The sequence below is a fragment of the Dasypus novemcinctus genome, chromosome 13, assembly GCF_030445035.2.
Source record: "Dasypus novemcinctus isolate mDasNov1 chromosome 13, mDasNov1.1.hap2, whole genome shotgun sequence".
In the NCBI taxonomy this organism is placed as follows: domain Eukaryota; kingdom Metazoa; phylum Chordata; class Mammalia; order Cingulata; family Dasypodidae; genus Dasypus; species Dasypus novemcinctus.
In genome coordinates, this window is record NC_080685.1 from 25,381,350 (window position 1) to 25,400,139 (window position 18,790).

The following is an 18,790-nucleotide window of genomic DNA, read 5'->3' on the forward strand; positions in this document are numbered from 1 at the left end:
GACGTCGCGTCCCGCTCTCTGACCCGGAAACGTTCCCTAGGGGACTGCCCAGGCAAATGCTTGCCTCCAACGGAGCTAAGGTCTCTTTCCGTTTCTGCAGCCCACCAGCTGCTCTTACCTCTTGTGCGACCTGAACTCTTCCAGGCAAATTCTCCTGAGGACGTGATTTCCTGATGTGTAGCTTCAGTCCCTTACACTGCAGCTTCATCCAATTTCCCCTAAAATACCCCACCACCACCACCACCTACACACAAACCATAGGCTACGGAAATAATCCCTTCTTCCTCGGCCCAGAAATGTGCTGTGGCTCCGAGTGCCCTCCCCAACCTCATCTAATATCTACCGTGGGCCTCTTGGGCCCTGGCTCATCTCCACATCATTTCTTTGCTTGTCTCCTTCAGGAAACCTTTCCTGATTAACCCCGGTGGGACTTAAGCCATCCCAATGACTCAAGAGAAAGCTCGAGACCAAGATGAAGGCAGCGAATCGGGGGCAAAGGCGCTCGGGGCTAGGGCCGACCGAGTCCGACGCGCCCCTTCCCCTCGCGAGTAAAGTCAGGCAGCGGCTGGGGACACAGCTGTATTGGGAAGCGGAGGCTCCTACACAGTAGGAGGAGGGACGTCCCAGGAAGCCCGAGAACTCTGTACACTAGCGTGGCCCCGCCCCGTCCTTCCGCCGTGCGCCCGCCTGGGGCCCAGTTTATGGAGGAAGCCCGGAGGGGCGAATTAAGGCAGCTCGGCTGGAGGGGAGGGGGAAGTGGGAGCTTGCCAGTTCCCCCAAAAAGTTGGCTCACTGAGGGGACGGGCTTTTCACCTCCCACTCCTCTCTCGAGGACAGGGGAAAGACAGTCAACAGTCAATAAATAAACCCGGGGCGGCGAGGGCACCCCGGGAGACTCTCAGAGTCCAGGAAGGCTGGAGGTGTGGACTAGGTGAGGGGAGGTGGTCTGTCCTTTGAGAAGCGTCCACGCACACGACACGGCCTTTGAGGGCACGGCGCTCCAGCGCCCCATTTAAGGCCGCGGAGCAGCACCCTTTAGAAGTTAAAACGGCTGCCGTTAGGGACGGCCGGCTGGGACGAGGCCCCGACGAAGGGAGGCTTCGGGGTAAAGAGGGGCTTCTCGACGTCCACCCTCTTCAGGGCGCGGCCCCGGTACCCCTCGGGCCTGCCCAGGTACAGGAGGTGCCTCCCAGGACCCCCGGAGTACCTGGAAGGACCCCCTGAGGGGACTCGAGTGAGCAGGGCGGGGGGCGCACGGTGAGGGGAGAGGGGCACCCTACGCGCGCCCCCGACCCCTAGCCGGGGAGCAGGGGCGGAGAGCGCGGGCCGGGCGCCGGGGGCCGCGCACCTCCCCTCCGGGGGCACGTCCAGCCTCAGCGGCGGGGCACGTTCCCGGGGGAGCGGGCACGAGCCAGCAAAGGGAGCGGGGCTGGGGGCGGGCTCAGGCGGGAGCGCCCGCGAGGTGAACGGGGCCGGGGGCGGGGGCTCGGCCGCCTTGCGGGGAGGCTGCGGGCCGTGAAGGTAGCGCAGCAGCTCCTCCAGGGTGGTGACTTCCACGGCCTGCCCCGGGCAGTCGGGGGGCGGCGGCCTCACCAGCACGCGCGGCGCGGGGCCGCCTGCCGGGTTCCCGCCCCGCGCGCGGCCCGGGCCCTCCTTGGCGTTGTTGCCGTTCTGGTTCCACTCCCAGGGGGCCCCGGCGGCGCGGAGGTGCTTGGCCGGCAGCTCCGGCGTGGACTCGGGGGTGGGCAGGCAGGCCAGCTCCGGCGGGGCCACGCCCTCGGGGGGAGGCAGAAAAGTGGTGTAGAGCTGGGGCGTCGGCTCGGCGTCTCCGTCCTTGGACGGGGGTGCGGGGTCGGGCCCCCCACCGTGCAGCCGGGCCAAGCTGCGGAGCGAGAGAGGGCGCGGGAGCCCCGGAGTCTCGATGTCCTTGCTCCGATGTCGGTGGGCGCGGCGACAGGCGCAGGAGACCAGGAGGCCAGAGACGGAGGCGCCCAGGGCGAAGGCTGCGGCCACACTGGCCAGGAGGAGAGGGATTGGGACAGCGCGGGAGGCCGAGGCCGCGGGGAGGTCCCGGCGCACGCCTGCCGACCGAGAGGGAGGAGGGGGCTCAGCGCGGGGCAGGCGGGGCGCGCAAGGGCTCGGGGCCTAGAGGGCGGGCGCGACGCGGCAAAGTTGCGAAGTCTAACCTTGGCTCCTGCAGCGGCTCAGCTTCACTCCGCACAGCCTTGACCTTTCTCAGGAATCCCCTCCCTTCCCCTCAACACACACAGCCCCATCACGCGACCCCAGCCCAGCTCTGGCCCTTTAGCCATGCCAAGAGCAACTGCCAAACTTTGCCAGTGCAAAAGGAGGCCGGGCTGACATGCCCAGCTCTGGGGAGGGGAGGAGTCAGTGAGGGGCTTAGACTTCTCCAAGAACCAGCAGCCCCCACACATCACTCTTTATCCCTCCCAGCCAGCCCCCTTACCCTGCGTGTGAGCTCCAAGAGTGGAAGACTGGGGCCGGGGGTGGGCATCACTGGGGGGGCTGGGGGTCTCAGGGGAAGGGCCAGGACCCAGAAGCACTGGTGACAGAGACCAGGTCAGAGCCAGTGAGGTTCCTGCTCTCCACCTCTGACACCCATCCAGGGGTCTCCCACCCTTTGGAACCCCGGGGGTCCAGAACTCCAGCCTCCACTTTCCTGTGGGTGTGGGGAAGGGCTCACCATGCAGGAGATTTCATTCATTTATTTGTTCAAAAACTATTTATTAAGCACCCTACTATGTGCTAGGCATTGAGCTAGATGCTGGGTATTTGGAGGCTGCTGACCCTTTTCTGAGACTTTTTCAGGGTGTCCAGCTGGGAGAAGTGCCCCTACCATGGGGCACAGACTTAGGTGAGTGGAGGCTGAGCAAGGGAAAGGGAAGTGGGGACAAAAGGACTCACCATAAGTAGAATCCCCTGGGCCAGACTGACTCCCAGTAGCTCCATCTATATGAAGAAGGGAGAAAGATGGTGGTGGGAGGGGAGATGGAGGTGGGGGAAAGCTTCATGAAGAACTGATGGGGGTGGCTGTACAGAAGGAGAGAAAGACGAGAGCCCACGCCTGGGATGGTGCCTGAGGCCATCAGAGCCATGTGCAGCTATGGCTGTGGCTGCAGCCCCTCCTTCTGTTTACCTTGGCAGTCACCGTCCTCCATGGCTTCCCAGTCCCCAGCCTGATCCACATCAGTCCTAGGAGAAAAAGGAGGTGGTTCAATGCAGTTAGGCATCTTGCCCCCAGCCTCCACTTTGGCCCTCTCGTAGTGGTGGAGAACTTTCTTCTCAAGAGATCCAGGAGTCCCTCACTTACCCACCAGGTCCCCTGATATCCACACAGCCTCTGGAGCTATGCCATCCGCAGTATGGGTCCTGAGAAGCTAGACAACTCCTAGGGAAAATTGAGTCTGTGAGGCTGGGAGCCTTTTCATTCCAGGCACATACTATCCCCTGCCTCATCTTCCTCTCTCACCTACAGGTAGTTTCTAGCCCCAACTCTATTTCAGACCCTGATTGCTGCCCACTTTCAAAACGCTTGAGGCAATTCCCCTCCCCACAAAAGCTTGTCTAGTCAGGGCTTGACCTCAGGCCCCTCTTACCTCCGACAGGCCCCATGCTGGGCACAGCGGCTGAGAGGGAGGTAGACGATGCAGCCAGAAAAGGCCACAAAGAGCCTGTGACCCTCAGTGTCCAGCTCCAGGCCCACGACCCGCCGTGCTGTTTGGGCTGCCCGCTTCCCTCTGCACCTGGGGTAAGGCCAGAAGGAATCAGAGACGGAGCAGGTGAAGGCTCCCTTTGCTCTGGGTGAGTTGAAGGGCAGAGGTCGGGAGGGGCACACAAGCAGTTGAACACAACCCATGAGGCTGGGGCTCCGGAGTGGTCACCCTGCCTCTTCTTGCGAAGCCCCTTTCTCTACCCTATACCTCCTGCCAAGCAGGAACCAATGTTGGAGTTTCCCAACCCATACCCACCTCCTTATCTGCCATCTCCTGTCCCATCCCTGTTCTATGGAGGGCCTACCCTCCGAAGCCCTCACCGGGAGGGGCTGTAGGCATCGATCTCTTCCAACAGGACGGGCTCAGGTCTCCTGGACTGCCCCCCTGCAGGCAGCACCTTCAGCACTGTCCCATCATTGGAGCCAAGAAACAGGACTGTGGTGTTACCGTAGGGACCAGCCATTCCATCCACAGCTACCTGGGTCAGGAGGGCCCTGGAAGGATAGGTCTCAGGTCAGGGCAACTTGAGGACGAAGTGGAAGCCTGAGTATTTGAAAGAAAGCTCTGGTGTCCTTATACCCATTTCTGGGTCCTTCCTTTTTTAGTTCTCTCCCTTCTTCTTCCTCCCACCAAGGCAATTTACCTTGTGGGATCAGAAAAGGAGGAGGGGGCTCCCGGGGGGGGGCGTGTCATACCTGCTGGTTAGGGTGAGCAGCGGCTGATGGGTGGCAGGTGGCACAGCAGGGTCTAGCAGTGGGTGAGCCTTGATGAAGGTCAGAACATCATCAGGGAGGTCTCGAGAAGAGGGGAACGAGGCAGCGCCACCTACTCCTGCACAGGACCCTGGCCTAGAGGGCATGTGGGAAGGGGCAACCTTAGGGTGGGGTGCCTGGTTCATTAGTTCGGCTGTTCTGCCCCCTCCTGCACATGACTGGTAAGCCTTGCTCCCTGACATACCGTCACACCACTCTCCCTTCCCTGTTGCAGCCCTCCACCCCACTGCCCACCTCTTCTCGGCTCTGGGTTTCAGGCCTCTGACCCCGGACTCCCTCCTCCTGAAGTCCTGGGGTCTCTCCTACTGTCAGACCTCTCTAGCTCCTTCCCCCCGGCTTTGGACACCCCACTCCCTACTCACAGTCCCATCATGGGGGCAGATTCTGCTTGTTTCTGCTCCCACAAAACCCACCCTCATCCTGGATACCTGGGTGATGGAACTCTGTCTTCAGACACAGGGGTCCAGGCCCCATCTGGACTCCTCTGCTCCTTGAACTTGCCCTCAAACCCATGCTCAATCTCATCCAGGTAGAAGGCGCAGACAGCGGAGCCAGGGATGCTGGGGGAGTCAGAAAAGGATGGTGGGCTAGATGTTGGAAGGCACAGCACAACTCCTAGGGAAGAAGCGTGCTCCCCATCATGCACCATGCTAGATGGTGGACACTGAGAGGACGGGGCAGCCACTGGGAACCAGGCTAGGGGAAAAAAAGGTGGGTAGGATGGCAAACCGGCCTTGAATGGAGCTGCCCTTCACTGCCCATCAGTAGTCTGAGAGGGGAGCTTGGGACTTGGTGGGGCAGGGGGCAGGCGGGGCCGTACTGGTCAACGTAATACCAACCTATTGGTCTGGGTGGTGAAGACCCCAAAGAGAGCAGAGTGGCCATGTAGGTTCACAGGCCCAGTCAAGGCCTGTAGGACATCAAAATAGAAGGTGGAGTCCCCAGGAACTGAGCAATTGAGCCGCAGCTTCAGGAAGGATGTCCAATGACGGTCCAAGGCCCGAGGTGAGCCACCCACATCACGCTTACATACACGGGCTACACGGGAGAACTGCACCTGGGAGCGGAGAGGCGGGAGAAAAGAGAAAGTGAGAGAGAGCACGGGCCAGCTGGGTGAAAGGCACCTGGGTGTGCTGAAAGCACCAAGAGACAAATGTTGGAGGTCACAGCAAAGAAAGGGTGGAGTGTGGAGGGTCAGTGTGGGTCGAGGAGGAGGGACACAGCGGGATGTGAAGCAGGGGGCTGTGGGCTAGTCTGCGTCGAAGGCTGAGAGTTCCGGAGACTGAGTTGAGGAGATGAGGGTCAGGAGGCTCCCCCAACTCAGACTGGCTCCTCCGGACCCAGCAGAACCCTCCGGCTCCCCGCCCCTGTTGCCCACTTTCTTACCCTCCCCAGCCGGGCATCCTCCACAGAGACCTCTCGGAAAAAGAAGTAGACGTGGTCGCCGTGCTCCAAGGCATGGACGAAGTGTGGCTCTGAGGAGGGGTGACAGCACAGGGTATGGAAGAGTATCTATACCTGCTCGGAGACTCCTGGCCTCGCTCAGCCTCTCCCCTGCTTCGGGTCACACCACCACCGCCTGCCTGCTCCCTGCTCCCTGCTCCTCACCCAGCACCTCCTTCCCAGGAGCAGCCTCCCACCCCCAGGCCCGCCCTGACCTCGGAGCCACTTGGAGTCGTACTTGGCGGAACGGAGCGGGGGCTGAGGACCAAGGCTTCTGTAAACCACGGCGTCACTGGCCTGGAAGTCCGCGGCTGTGGCTGAGTACAGGCTACCCTCTGGAGAGCGGGGCAGGGGCAGTCAGGGGAGGGCTCAAGAATCTACCCTGGCTCATTCTGGGCCTCCCACAGCCCCGCCTGGGCCTGGACCTGGCCCCTGTCTCAACCCTTACTCAAGGGATTGGAGAGGAGACCAAGCTGGGAGAGGGACTAAGACGAGCTCCCTCCTACCACAGGCCTCCTTCCCACATGCCCAGGTCCACACCTGCAAAGACTGCCACGTTGGACTGGTTGGCATCAAAGGGGCATCGGGCCTGCCCGCTCAGCTCCTCACCCTCCTGCTGCAGCGAAGTTACCTGGGGACAGAGGGAGCAGGCTCTTGGAGCCCTTGGGATCTTGGCGTCTGACTCCATAGCCCACTTTCTCATGCCCCTTTGCCTCCTTCCCCCGTCTCTTGGACCCCTACCCTCTGGGCATTCCCCATCCCCCCCACCCCGGCCTCAGTTGCTGCTGACTGCCCACCTTCCCCCCACTCCCATCCTGACCTCCCCCCCCCCCGTACCCCATAGCTGCGGCACACGGGGCTGAAGGAGTTTGTTCCACAGGCGAGGAGCGTCTGCGAGTCCCAGGGAACGAGAACACGAATGTAGTTGTAGCACTCGTCCTAGAGAAGCCCAAAGGCCGGGTCAGTGGCGACGGCCCCTGGGAATGGGACTAGGGGGTCCCAGGGAATTAGGCTGCTACCCTTGAGCCAGGCAGAACAATGGGGGGCAATGTCCCAATTAAGCCATTTGTTAGCCCTAAGGCTTGGGCAGGTCCTTTTTGGCCTCTCTGAGCCTCACTTTTCTTTTTTTTTGTGAGGTGTGCAAAGGAAGCTAAGAATCATTATGTTCCTTTCCTTCCTACTTTGCTCTGTGGTCTGGTATGGGAGAGGTGTGTGCGGAACGCTTGGACAGAGCCTAGAGGCAGAGTGACCCTCTCCTTCCCTCTAAATTCTCATTCCGTTCCTCACCGTCAGCTTCCCCCGCACAGCGCAGTTCTCCACGTCTTGGCTCCTCCATGTTAGATACTGAAAGAAGTAGAAGAGGGAAAATCATGGGGCGACCTGGACCCCCTCACATTATGGCTCCTCTTGGATCCTTTTTCCCACCCACTGGACCCGTTAGGCCTCCCCCAGCCTGGCCGCCATGCCTGTGCCTCCTCCCACCCAGCCCCTCACCTTGGTGGGCACCAGCCCCTCCCCTTCTTCTTGGGCTTGAAGATCGAAGGAGAACACGTGATCCCTGAAGGGCAGATGAGGAGAGATTAGAGCCAAACCACAGCCCCCCACCCCAGCTCTTTAGTTCAGCTGCCGGGGTCAGACGGCACAGCCCACCTGCCCCTTACCCTTACCCCATGCCTTGGCATTTGTGCTCTGGGTCCAAACATGCCCCTATCCCACGGCCTGTGCACCTGCATGTGTCCCCTGCAGGATGCTGCAGTGGCCAAGCAGGTCCCATGTCTGCGCAGGAGCATGCATGTCTGCCCTACAACTGCGCCATGGCCAGTTTACCGGGCAGCCACCAGCAAGGTCCGGTTCAAGGTTAGGAATCTCTGAAAGTCCAGCCCAAGTTCGGCAGCCACAGTATCATCCTCCAGGCCCCGGAACCAGGATAATGGGGAAACACCTAGAGGGCACAGAAGAGTGGGGTGCTGAGGGGCCAGTCAGGATATGCGCACTAGCCCAACACCCTCTCCAACCCGCTGAAAGCAGGAGGGAGCTACACAGCCACGGCCGTAACGGATGTGCGAGGTGAGGCGTGAGCGGCCCCAGCGCTGGCAAGAAACATCACCGTCGCACGTGGGCACTTAGTCTCCTCAAGCGCAGGCACTGCTTTGGCACTTCAGATGTGTTGTTTCATTTAATACAACAACCCTATGAAGCAGGTACTAACACTGGCACCATTTCCACGCGAGCAGCCTCAGCCATTAAGGACGCGCAGCAGCGCTGCGAGCCTGGAGGCCGCAGGATTCAGACCTGGGGCTGTGTGACCCCAGCCCCGGGCCAGCAGTTCCCGTGCCCTCCCACGCTGTGCGCTGTCTCATCTTGGCGCACTTCCTCACCCCATTCCCCAGTCCTCTCCGCACGCCCTCCCCTCCAGGCCCTTCACAGTCCTCCAAGGTTTCTGCCTCTTCTGACCAACTCCAGCATCCACCTGTGTGATCACCGCCGCCAGGGCTCCGGGGGAGCCCGGAGCTCACGGATAGGTGGTTTAACATTTGCTTAGCCCTTAGAACTGCCTGGCACGGAGTAAGTGTCCGCTATTTTTATCTGTCCCCTAGCAGTTACTCCCAATAACCTAACTGCACTTAAAATTGCTCTAAATCCTACATACACAGTAGGGACCTGTGAATAGATAAAGATTCTTCTCAGAAGTGGGTTTATGGTTCCTGTCACAGTGAGACCTCGGCTCAGTAGAGTTGTACAACTGGTGGGGAGAGAGAGAAGTCTCAGGCCTGCATTTTGCAGCTAATAATAATAGCAGACATGTATAAAGCATTTACTTGGTGCCAGACAGTGTTCTCAGCACTTTCCGAGTATTACCTCATTTAATCCCTAAATAACTCTAGGATGTAGAATACTATTATTATCCTTTACAAATGAGAAGACTGAGGCACAGAGAGGTTAAGTAACTTGGCCCCGGTCAAACAGCTTCATGAGCAGCTTAGCAGAGATTCACACTTGCTGAGGTCTGCGCTGGCTGAGAGTCCAGGTTCTTAGCAACCAGGCGGTGCTATTTCTATCATAAGTGCAGAACCAGACCCCGGGAGGAGCCCGGCTGGCCTGAGGTGCCAGCTCATTCCACCTGACTGTCAGGCTCCCGCTCCTCTGGGGCTGGAAGCCTTGCTGCCCCTGGCCTCCCACCCAGGAGTCCCCAGCCTCCACTTTCAACTGAGCAATGAGCTCATGCAAGAGGGGGCCGGTCCCAGGGCACTCACCTTGCAGGTCAGAGATCAGCAGAGGGAGGGGGTCCTGGGGAAAGACGGCCTGGGTGTGGGGAAGTGAGAGGAGCAGCAGCAGCAAGGGCAGGGAGTGGAGGGCACGGGGCATCCTGTGCGGGGCAGCTCAGGCCCCAGGGGGTGCCCCCTCACCCATATGCTGGCCCTGAAAGGGGGACAGAGAGAAGTGGGGGAAGAGGCTGTTACCCACCCTCCATGAGGGCAGGACTCCTCCTCTGGTCTATCCCCAGGAGACCTTGTGGGTGGGGGAAAGAGCCCTCTCCCTGGCACTGCCCTGGTCCCGGCCGGCTGTCACCGTCACTCAAGGCCCGTCCCTCTCCAACTGGCCCAAACTGGCTAGTGTGAGGATGGCTGACAATGACCCCAGGTAAGGACAGGACACACCGGCTCCCCCTCCCAGCCTCTCACTCAGCTTTTCCTCCTCTCTCCTGGCTGGGTCCGGGACATTTGGTAGGTGACACCTCCTGGCCTCCCTTCTTGGTTATAATTAGACACTGAAGCCTTAAAATTATAAATAGTGACTTCTTGGCACTGGGAGGAGGAAGAGGGCACCACATCTGCTCCCCCCTCCCTTGCAGACCCTCACTGCACCCCGGGAGCAATGCAGGCACTGTGCCCAGGCAGAGGCAGCTGTGAGGCAGCCACCCTCCTCTCCAGGGTGAGGGGGCACCGCCTGGGGGTCACTGTCCTGATCTACGCTTCTGCTTCACAGGCCCTTCCCGGCGCTGCAAGAAGCTGGGTAGAGGGGGGGCGGTCTTACCCAAAAATGAATCTGCATCAAAGCCAGATCAGAAGCTAAATTTAGCTCTGGCTGCAGCTGTTTCTCTGACCACTGTGCCCCCTCCTCGCCTCTCTAGCCCCTTGTTCCTCCCCCCCTCCCACCCCCCGCCTCCTAAGAACCAATGTCTGTACTTGGTGGGGAGAAGAGCAGACCCCCGTTATGAGGAGCCAGGATCGAAGGGGCTATACTAGTGAGGAGGAATGATTGAACACGCCCCTCTTTCCCTTCCTTCTCTCATCGGGCTGCCTCTGAAATTGAAATATAAATAATTCAACGACACGCCGGCAATCGTAGCCCAAAGTCCAGGAAAAGATGGACACGGCGGAAGGGACAGGGAGACAGGCCTCCTTTCCACCGTCAGCCTCCGCAGCCTGCTGACCCTGGCTGGGATTCACAGTGGGAGGTATCTACCAGCTTCCTGTCTTCCCCCGAAACTGAAATGAGGGGCTGCATAGGCTCTGGAAATCAGGTCAGGAGGAAGAGAAGCCTTTCCTTCTGTGAGCAGGCAGCGACCAGTCCTTACTCCCTATCCCAGCATGGCCCCTAAAGGACATACCCTGGCTTTCCAGGTGCAGCCCTCTCCCATCTCCCCAACAATTCCACTCTTGGAGCCAGGACCCAGTTTCCAAGTGCCCCCCCCAATCCAGCGTCAATGGTGGGGAGGCTGACGTCAGGTGGGGCCCCAAGAGAGCTGGAGGAGGGGAAGGGGTAGGAACAGCTAATGATGAGCCCCCTCCCCAGGGGCAGAGCAGCCTGCCAGCCAGCTAAGGACCCTCTGGTGTTAAAGGCCGAGCCTGAGCCTCCCTCCCTTCCCCGGCCCCCCCTCCATGTTTCCGGATGCTGGTGCTCCCAGAGGAAGAGAAAGGGACACAGCTTGTCTCCTATCCTCACTCTCCTGCCCCCCCCCCCTCAGTTGCCCTGGGCAACTGGTATCTTCACCCTGGAAACAACTTTGGTCTCTAGCAAGTGGGGAGGGCAGCCAGACCCTCTTCCATCTCCCTGACCATGCCCTTCTTCTAATCCTTGCCCTTGGGAGTGCTGGCCTTTCCTTACCTGGGGTGGTGACTCGTGTGGGGGGGGGGTCTGAGGGGAATAGAAGGCCTCTGACCTGATGGAGGAAGGGACAGAAGGAGGAAAGAGATGGAGTTACACCTCCTTTGCCATATTCCTTGGAAATAAATGTGAAAATTCAGAAAAGTCTGCTGAGACTAGGGTGGGGAGATGCTGCCCTGGAAATAGGGGGGCCATTGAGAGTTTGGTTACAAAGGTGCTGGCCTCGTGGGGCTGCTCCATGCTCAGGGATGTGCGGGCAGGGAATGGGCATGGCCTCAAGCCAGACACTCCAGGAGCTGCAGGACCAGCCCTGGGGAACGGGGTGACTGGGGGAGTTCGTGGGGCATGACGACCACTCCCACGTGAAAACACACGGAATCCAGCCGTCGTCTTATCTTCTTAGCAAAAGCTCCCTGGCTGACGACAATGGAGGCTAATTTGCATCTCATTTACATGCTCTTCATTTCATCAGGCAAAATGCTCTTGATAGCAGCACCCCAACCTCTTCTCTCTTCCCTGAGAGAGCAGGCCCTGCTTCCCTCCGCGGCGATCTCTCCTATGGCCACCTTAGGCTGCATTAGTCCAGCCTCTAAATCCACTTGGTCGGCCTTTGCATTGCCCCCCAGACTCCACTACGATAGGCCCTGAAGGGGGCTTCCCTGGCTGTCTTCCGGGAGCAGCATCTGAGCTGCCCTCACCCCTGGCCAGGAGACCGCTAACTCGGCCCTGGAACCAGTCCCAGCTGTTTCATACTCCCCATCTGAAGCAAATGGGGGAGGCCCAGCCAGCTCTTTCTCCCCCTTCTAGATCCTCCCCTTGCTGGAAAGAGGAAACCCCCCCCCCCCCCCACTTCTCCCGGCCCCGCAGCCACCTCTGGGGAGAAGCTGGGGTCATAGCCAGAGTCTGGCAAGAGCTGGGGAAGGGATGGAGAAGGGGAGACAGGGCTGGGGACAATAGCAGGAAGCCCTGGGACTGGTCGCCTGCCCGCCCCAGTCCACCTTCCTCGAGGGGGCGCGGCCCCCAGAGACCTCGCGGGAAGGCGCGTTCCCTCCACGAGACATTTCCCCCACCCCTGACTCTCAGTCCTAGCCTCCGCGCTTGGCCCCCTCACGCCCACACCCCACCGAGGGTGATCCAGGTGTTAGAGCCTCGCGTGAGGTGGGCCGGGGCTCGACGTGCCTCCCCCTCGCTGGATGCGGGCTCCGAGGAGGGCGGGTAGCTGAGTCTGGGCCGGGACCGGGTCCCAGAGCCACGTTAGCGGGAGGAGGGGCTGGAGGGGCCTGCAGGCGCAGGCTGTGGGGATGCAAGCGCGGGTGGGGGAGCGGAGGCGGGTCTCCGAGGCCAGGGAAACCCGGCCGGGGGCTGGGAACCGACGGGGCCGGCTGGGGTCCAGCGTTCAGGGCGGCGCGCGGACTCAGGATGGGGTCGCCAGCTCTGCCCTCCTCCTCGGGAAACCTTAGTCTAACAAAGCCTCCGGCCGAGTGGGGTGAAGGAAGGGGATGGGCGCTGGGGCCGATGTATCCCTGGGACCCCATTCCTTGACACTGCGCCGCAGCTAACCCTCCGGGGGCTGTTCAGACTCCCGCTGGCACAGGGAGAGAAGAGCGGCCGTGACAGCAGGGTCAGGAACGACGCGCCCCCTTCCCGCCCCTGCAGGGGCATCGGGAGTATTGGGTTCTCGGCCAGTCCCGAAACCTTAGTTTCCCACCCTCTGTACGGTGCGCGCTCCAAATAATCCCCTTTCGCACTCCCCCAATCCAGGGGCACTCGACCGGGAGAAAACCAAATCCCCAGCGCCCAGACCCTGCGCGCACCCAGACAGTGCGGAGGCCCGCCCCCGGCCCCTCCGCCCCGGGGCACCCCGACCCCAACCCTCTCCGCCAGCCAGGCGCGCAGCGCGCGGGCACCCTCGCCAGAGCCTCTCGCGCTTCAGGGGTCGCCCGGGGCCGCAGTGCCCCCATCCCTCCCCGCCTCCCCGCAGCCGCTTCGCAGCCCTGGGGTACTTGCTCCGAGATTCGAGTCGGCGGGATCGCGATCGCAGCGGGCGGGCGGGGGCCCCGCGCAGCGCCGAGTTCGTAATCCGTGGTTGGGGCTATGGCGGGCTGTGATGACCGTCTGAATTGGCTAGAGCTTGGACCCGGGTTCCCGGGAGCTGTCGGGTCTGCAAGACCTGCGGCCGAGGCGCAGCCCCCACTCCCGCCGCGACTCCGCGGAGGAAAACAATGCGACCGCCCGGGGCTCGGGGCCCCGCCCGCCTCCCGCCAGCCTCGGAGCCGCGGCAGCTGGCCCCGCCCCGGAGCCCGGCAGGCACCGCCTTCTCCACACCTTTCCGCCAATAGTGCCGCTCGGGGGCGGGGCTCCAGGGGCCACGCCCACCGAGAGGGCCCCCCGGGCGCGCGAGCTGGAGATCCGCGACAGGCTCGAGATGGAGAGACACGGGCAGTCTCTGAGACCGAACAGAGGAAGAGGCACAACGAAGCAGAGACAGCTGATAGAGGAGGGGGCCACACGCACGAAGAAGGAGAAGCCCTGGGGAGAGATCTCACGAGGAAGGAAGAGAGGCTGGAAGGAGAGACAGGAAACCCGGGAAACTCAGCTGGGCTGGGGGTGCAACCTTACCTCCCTTCTCCTCCCCGATGACTTCGGTGACCCTGCTTCCTGGGGCGTCTACCGCCTCTTCCCTGGTCAGCCCAACCCTCTATTCTTCCTCTCCACTCTTCACCTCAAGCCCCTAATTTCTCCTCATATGCCTCCTCTGCTCATCCTGTCCCCAATAAGGAAGCCCAGGATGCACCCACCCCCACAAACATTGTCCAAGCAGGGTGGGCTTGGGTCACTAGGTCAAGAGTTAAGGAACCAGGAAGCACGGGTGGCTGGTGGGCAGGTTGTTGGTTGATGGAGGACAGGTGAGAGGGGCTGAAGCCGAGAGAGAGAGATGTGGAGACAGATAAACTGACTCAGAATCACACAGAAAGAGGAGTAACATGGAGACCAGCGAGAGACAGACAGAGACAGACAGGGAGAGAGCAGCTGCCTTGACCCCACAGAGCCTTTCTGCCCCAAAGACCAGGACTGGTGATGTCACATCTTTCTTCAGAACACTCTGGCCATCCCTCCAAATAGCAAAACTGGCTCCTTCTCTATCTCCACTCTCCATAAAAACTCTGATTCTGGGAATGTGAGCACGGAGGAAGAATGAGGCTTGGCTCTACCTTGGTGGTGCATGCTAGGATTCTTCCCTGCGTAGGGAGGGGTTAGCACAAAAGACATTCTCAAAATTCCCAGGCAAGTGGGTGGCTGGCAGACATTGGCATTCTTAAAGTTTTATCTGAGTGGGCATTTCCCCCTACATCCTGGACTTTGGATTCTGGACTGGTGTCAGGGTGGGTAGTACCACCAACTGGGCTAAATTACACAATGAGTAAGCAAGGCCCATGTGCCTGCACACATACACACAAACACACAGAGACAGAAAAATGGAAAGCCAGGTGAACCAGTGAGATAAGCAGAGTGAGAAACAATGGAACAATACCTTCGCAAGATTAACTTCTGGGGGATCTTGGGTCCAAGACAATTCATTGGACAGTTGGGGCTGTTTTGAAGGCTGGAGAGATGTTTTGGGAGAAAGACACCTCAAAATATAGAAGCATTCAGAGGTTTAGAGAAATCTTCCGGCTCCTAACACAGGACATAGAATGCTTTACAGGTTAGCACATATAGACTAGTGAATGAGGATTATGGCAGTAGTTCACTTGAAATTTTAGGGCCCAGGTCAAATCTCGGTTCAATCCAGTAAGCATTAAGTTCTTACTTTAGGCCCAATAGACTGTGGGATGTGGCCCCAGTCTTTAAGAAAACAACATTCTACTGTAATTAAAGAAAGGCTTAAATATATTAAACGATTTTTTTTAAAAAGTAAATTGAACTTAAGTTCCCAAATATAAGGAAAAGAGAATAAATATGCTTCATGCAAAAAATGTTGAATAGTTTATAATGGAGGACAGGAAAATTTTGGTGGGAATTGGTTTGGTGCAAAGGAAAAAGAAAATGTTCCAAAGAAGGATATTGCTTAAGCAAAGGCTTTCATTTGGTGAACATGGAGTCTGAAGAATGGATAGCAAAGGTCCTATGTGGTTGAGATAAAGGAAAGGCATTAGTTAGAAGCAGGGGAATGAGGGCGAGGGAGACAAATTATGGAAGGCCTGGAATGCTAAGTAGGATAAACTAATCTGATGTGATCAGAATGTCATTTTAATTTCTTGAAAAAATGCATAACTTGTCAAAATTGGTGTTTTAGCAAGAAGACAGGGATATACTACCAAGAAGACAGAGAAGTTCAAGCATGAGGATAGAAGGGCAATCAGACAAGGACAGTGACGAATTTTAAAAATCTGCAATATAAAAATCTAAGTATTCAATTTAGGACTCTCTCCTGAGTTTTAACCTCATTTATTGGAGACTTCTATTTGGATATTTCATAGGTATTTGTCTAAAAACAGGAAGCATGTCTTTGACCTTAGTCTCTGGCACTCAGTCATAATGTCTGACACATAATAAGTATGGGAAGAAATAAATGAACCAAAGATAAGAAGCTGTGAAGAACCTCCAGCTATGTCAGGTTGAACTCTTACTTGACTGCTTCAAATCACACTGAACTTCCTGAATTGATAGGAGCGTACTGATCTTAACCATGGTAAGACCTCAGCTAATCAGAACCCATAGTAATGTTCCATTACAAATAATTTTCCCAGATAATTGGGTTTATCCAGTTAAGCACAAAAATTTTTCATTTTAAGTGTTTCAAACAGATTATTCAAAAATTATTATTTTCCCATGGATTACACAGTAGAAGTAGTACAATTTGGAGTCATTAAGACTTAGATTCACCTCTGGAGTATGATTTTGGATAAACCACTTATCTCTAAGGTTGAGTCTATCATCTGTGAGTGGACATATTACCTTCCTGCCTATTTCACAGGACCAATTAAGATAAAGATGAAACTGTTTTGTAAATTCTAAAGTGTTTCACACATTTAAGGTATGTAAACTTTTTTTTTTTTGGGGGGGGTCAAAGAGGAAACCTAACTTAAGCAAAGGCTTTTACTTGAGGAGCATGGGGCCTGAAGCATGACAAGCAGGTCTTATGTGGATCATGTGTAGGAAAGGCACTAAGGAGAAATGGCCCAAAGGAAGGGGAGACAAACTATGGAAGGCCTGGAACCTTTTTTTTCTTTTCTTTTCTTACTCAGAGGCAGCCCCGCAAAACAGGAAAACCATGAACACCTCAGAGCCTAGTACAGACACAGTCAACACTATCTGCTCCTTCTGTCCATGGCCATGAATGCTGTAATTATCAACTGTCTGCTTTTTTGTTTTTCTAGTCTTCCCTTCTGTGTTAATTCTTATTGCTATCAGTGCTCTTGCTTCTAAAAAGCTCCTGCCTCTTTTAATTTACTGCTAATTATATGCTGTGGGTTTGGAGATTAGTACTAGAAATAGGTATAGATTAAAAGAAAATATAAGGCTCCCCATGACTGAGGTAAGTGAACACTATTAATATATGACTTTTATTTGCTACCATTCTCCTCTTATCTCCTGGTTATTGGGGGTGTTTTGAATTTATCCTTTCAGCAAACATTTATTGAGCACAGTATGTGCCAGACACTGTGCAAGAACTAAACCATAATCCCTGCCCTCATGGAGCTTACAGTCTAATGGGAAAGGCTGTTAATAAAATCACAAATTGGGAAGTGGATTTGGCCCAACGGACAGGGCGTCTGTCTACCACATGGGAGGTCCAAGGTTCAAACCCAGGGCCTCCTGACCTGTGTGATGAGCTGGCCCACGTGCAGTGCTGATGCACACAAGGAGTGCTGTGCCATGCAGGGGTGTTTCCTGCGTAGGAGAACCCCACATGCAAGGAATGCGCCCCATAAGGAGAGCAGCCCAGCATGACAAAAGAGCAGCCTGCCCAGGAATGGTGCTGCACACATGGAGAGCTGACACAGCAAGATGACGCAACAAAATGAGACACAGATTCCGGATGCTGCTGACACAAGTGGACACAGAACACACAGCAAATGGACACAGAGAGCAGACAAGGGCCGGGGGGGGGGGGGGGGGGGGCATGCAGAGGCAGGGAAGGGGAGAGAAATAAATAAAAAAAAAAATAAAACCACAAATTATACTGAAGAGTGATTATTACAATGGGGATGTATATGGTTCCAGAGGACTACATAAGAGAGGGGTCTCTTGTAGCTTAGGGAGTCATGCACAGTATCACGAAATGTGATTTTCCAGCTAGGACCTGAAAAATGAGTAGGCATTAAATGAGCAGGGAGGAAGTATGCATGGAAAGAGAAGACCAAAGTGGGAGGTCTAGAGCAAAAGGCAGGGGAGAGAGAAAAACTGGCCATGCTGAGCAGTGGAGGAACTAAGAAAATTCCAACATGGGTAGAGCAGAGTTCAAGAAGGGAGAGAGGAGGAGTGAAGCTGGAGAAGTAAACAGATAAGGTAGTTGGTAGCAGAATACTGGATTCAGAAGGTCTTACTATATTTGCATCTTCTTGTATTTTTATTTTCCTTATTTTTATTTTCCAATTAGATTGTACCTTTCTTGAAAAAAGGAGTTTCTTTTCCTGTGATTTTGCTAGTACACTTAGTCCCCAGAGTGTATGATGAGTGAACTGGTAGAGAATAGAGGTAGAATGCTGCCACATTCATTAGGAACTTGAAGCTATTACCTTATAACCTTGTAACATAAGAAATCAAAAGAAAAAGTATAATCTTGGGAATCATGAATGCTCTTGACTCTGCCATTTACTAGCTCTGTGACATGGGTAACCTCAGTTCTTCATCAGCAAAAAGGATGACGTGACATTTGATCCATAAGACTACCATGAGGATGAACTGAAATATTTATCTAACATCTAGTAGAATGCACTAAACAAATGGTGGCTCCCTTTCTCTCCTCACACTTCCTCCCCTTAACTCTTAGTTTCATTTGTTTTCCATCTGCCCCACACTTTCCTCCTAATCATCCCCTATCCTTTGCATCTTCTAAGCTTCCCTCTCCACTGGCACCTTCCTCTCAGCCTACAAATATGCTTTAACTCCAAGCTAAATAACCCCCCTCTCAGTCCCCTTAAGCTCCCCATCCCCTTAAGCTATTTTCCCATTTCTCTACATTCAGTACCACACTTCCTAAAAGAGTTGTCAGCATTGCTCAATCCAAATTGTACCATGGACCCTCGGCTTTGGACCCTGGGAGTGGTGAAAAGATCGATGGCAGTAAGATAGGAGCCAAGACCCAACCTTTCTTGGTTGGGTTTGGAGACAGTGGCATGCTGACTGCCTCCACTTCTTAACTTCTGAGCTTCAACATTCACTTCTTTTTTAAGCATGACCCTTCCTCAGCTAAATAATAATTGAAGCATAGAACACATTCTAAACACTGAGCTAATGATTTCACTCCTCTGATCATAAGTCTTTAATGGCTCCCCACTGCCTACAGGAAAAATCTGAACTCTTGAGCAACTCCTTTAAAACCTACCATGATCTGGTCTTTTCCCTTTCTCTCTCTCAAATAGTCTGCACTCCAGCCATATATAATAAACCGCCACTTCCTGAGTATGCCCTATATTATCTTTATTCCTGGCATTTGCTTACGCTTTCCCATTTGGGAAGCACTTCTTTCCCATCTCTGCCTATTAAATAGCTGAATTCTCCAAG

At 56.2% G+C, this 18,790-nt stretch overlaps 1 protein-coding gene across 8 annotated transcripts; it reads right to left on the minus strand.

Annotated features, from left to right (window-relative positions):
• Positions 1-566: 566 nt before the first annotated feature.
• SEMA6C (semaphorin 6C) lies at positions 567-13,327 on the minus strand. Of its 8 annotated transcripts, none has more exons than XM_004456009.5 (19): positions 13,067-13,327; positions 9,205-9,370; positions 7,778-7,892; positions 7,445-7,508; positions 7,238-7,294; positions 6,788-6,889; positions 6,491-6,581; positions 6,166-6,285; positions 5,894-5,982; positions 5,347-5,564; positions 4,936-5,067; positions 4,430-4,582; positions 4,055-4,228; positions 3,618-3,764; positions 3,332-3,409; positions 3,158-3,213; positions 2,926-2,970; positions 2,468-2,563; positions 567-2,081 (listed from the first exon to the last, which is right to left on the minus strand). In XM_004456009.5, the coding sequence occupies exons 2-19, from the start codon at positions 9,314-9,316 to the stop codon at positions 1,036-1,038; spliced, it is 2,895 nt and encodes a 964-aa protein (XP_004456066.2). In that variant the 5' UTR covers positions 9,317-9,370; positions 13,067-13,327; the 3' UTR covers positions 567-1,035. The 8 variants fall into 8 exon arrangements, with proteins under 8 accessions (XP_004456066.2, XP_004456068.2, XP_004456065.2 ...); XM_004456011.5 differs by having other exon boundaries at positions 13,063-13,327; XM_004456008.5 differs by lacking the exon at positions 13,067-13,327 and adding an exon at positions 11,060-13,041.
• Positions 13,328-18,790: the final 5,463 nt, after the last annotated feature.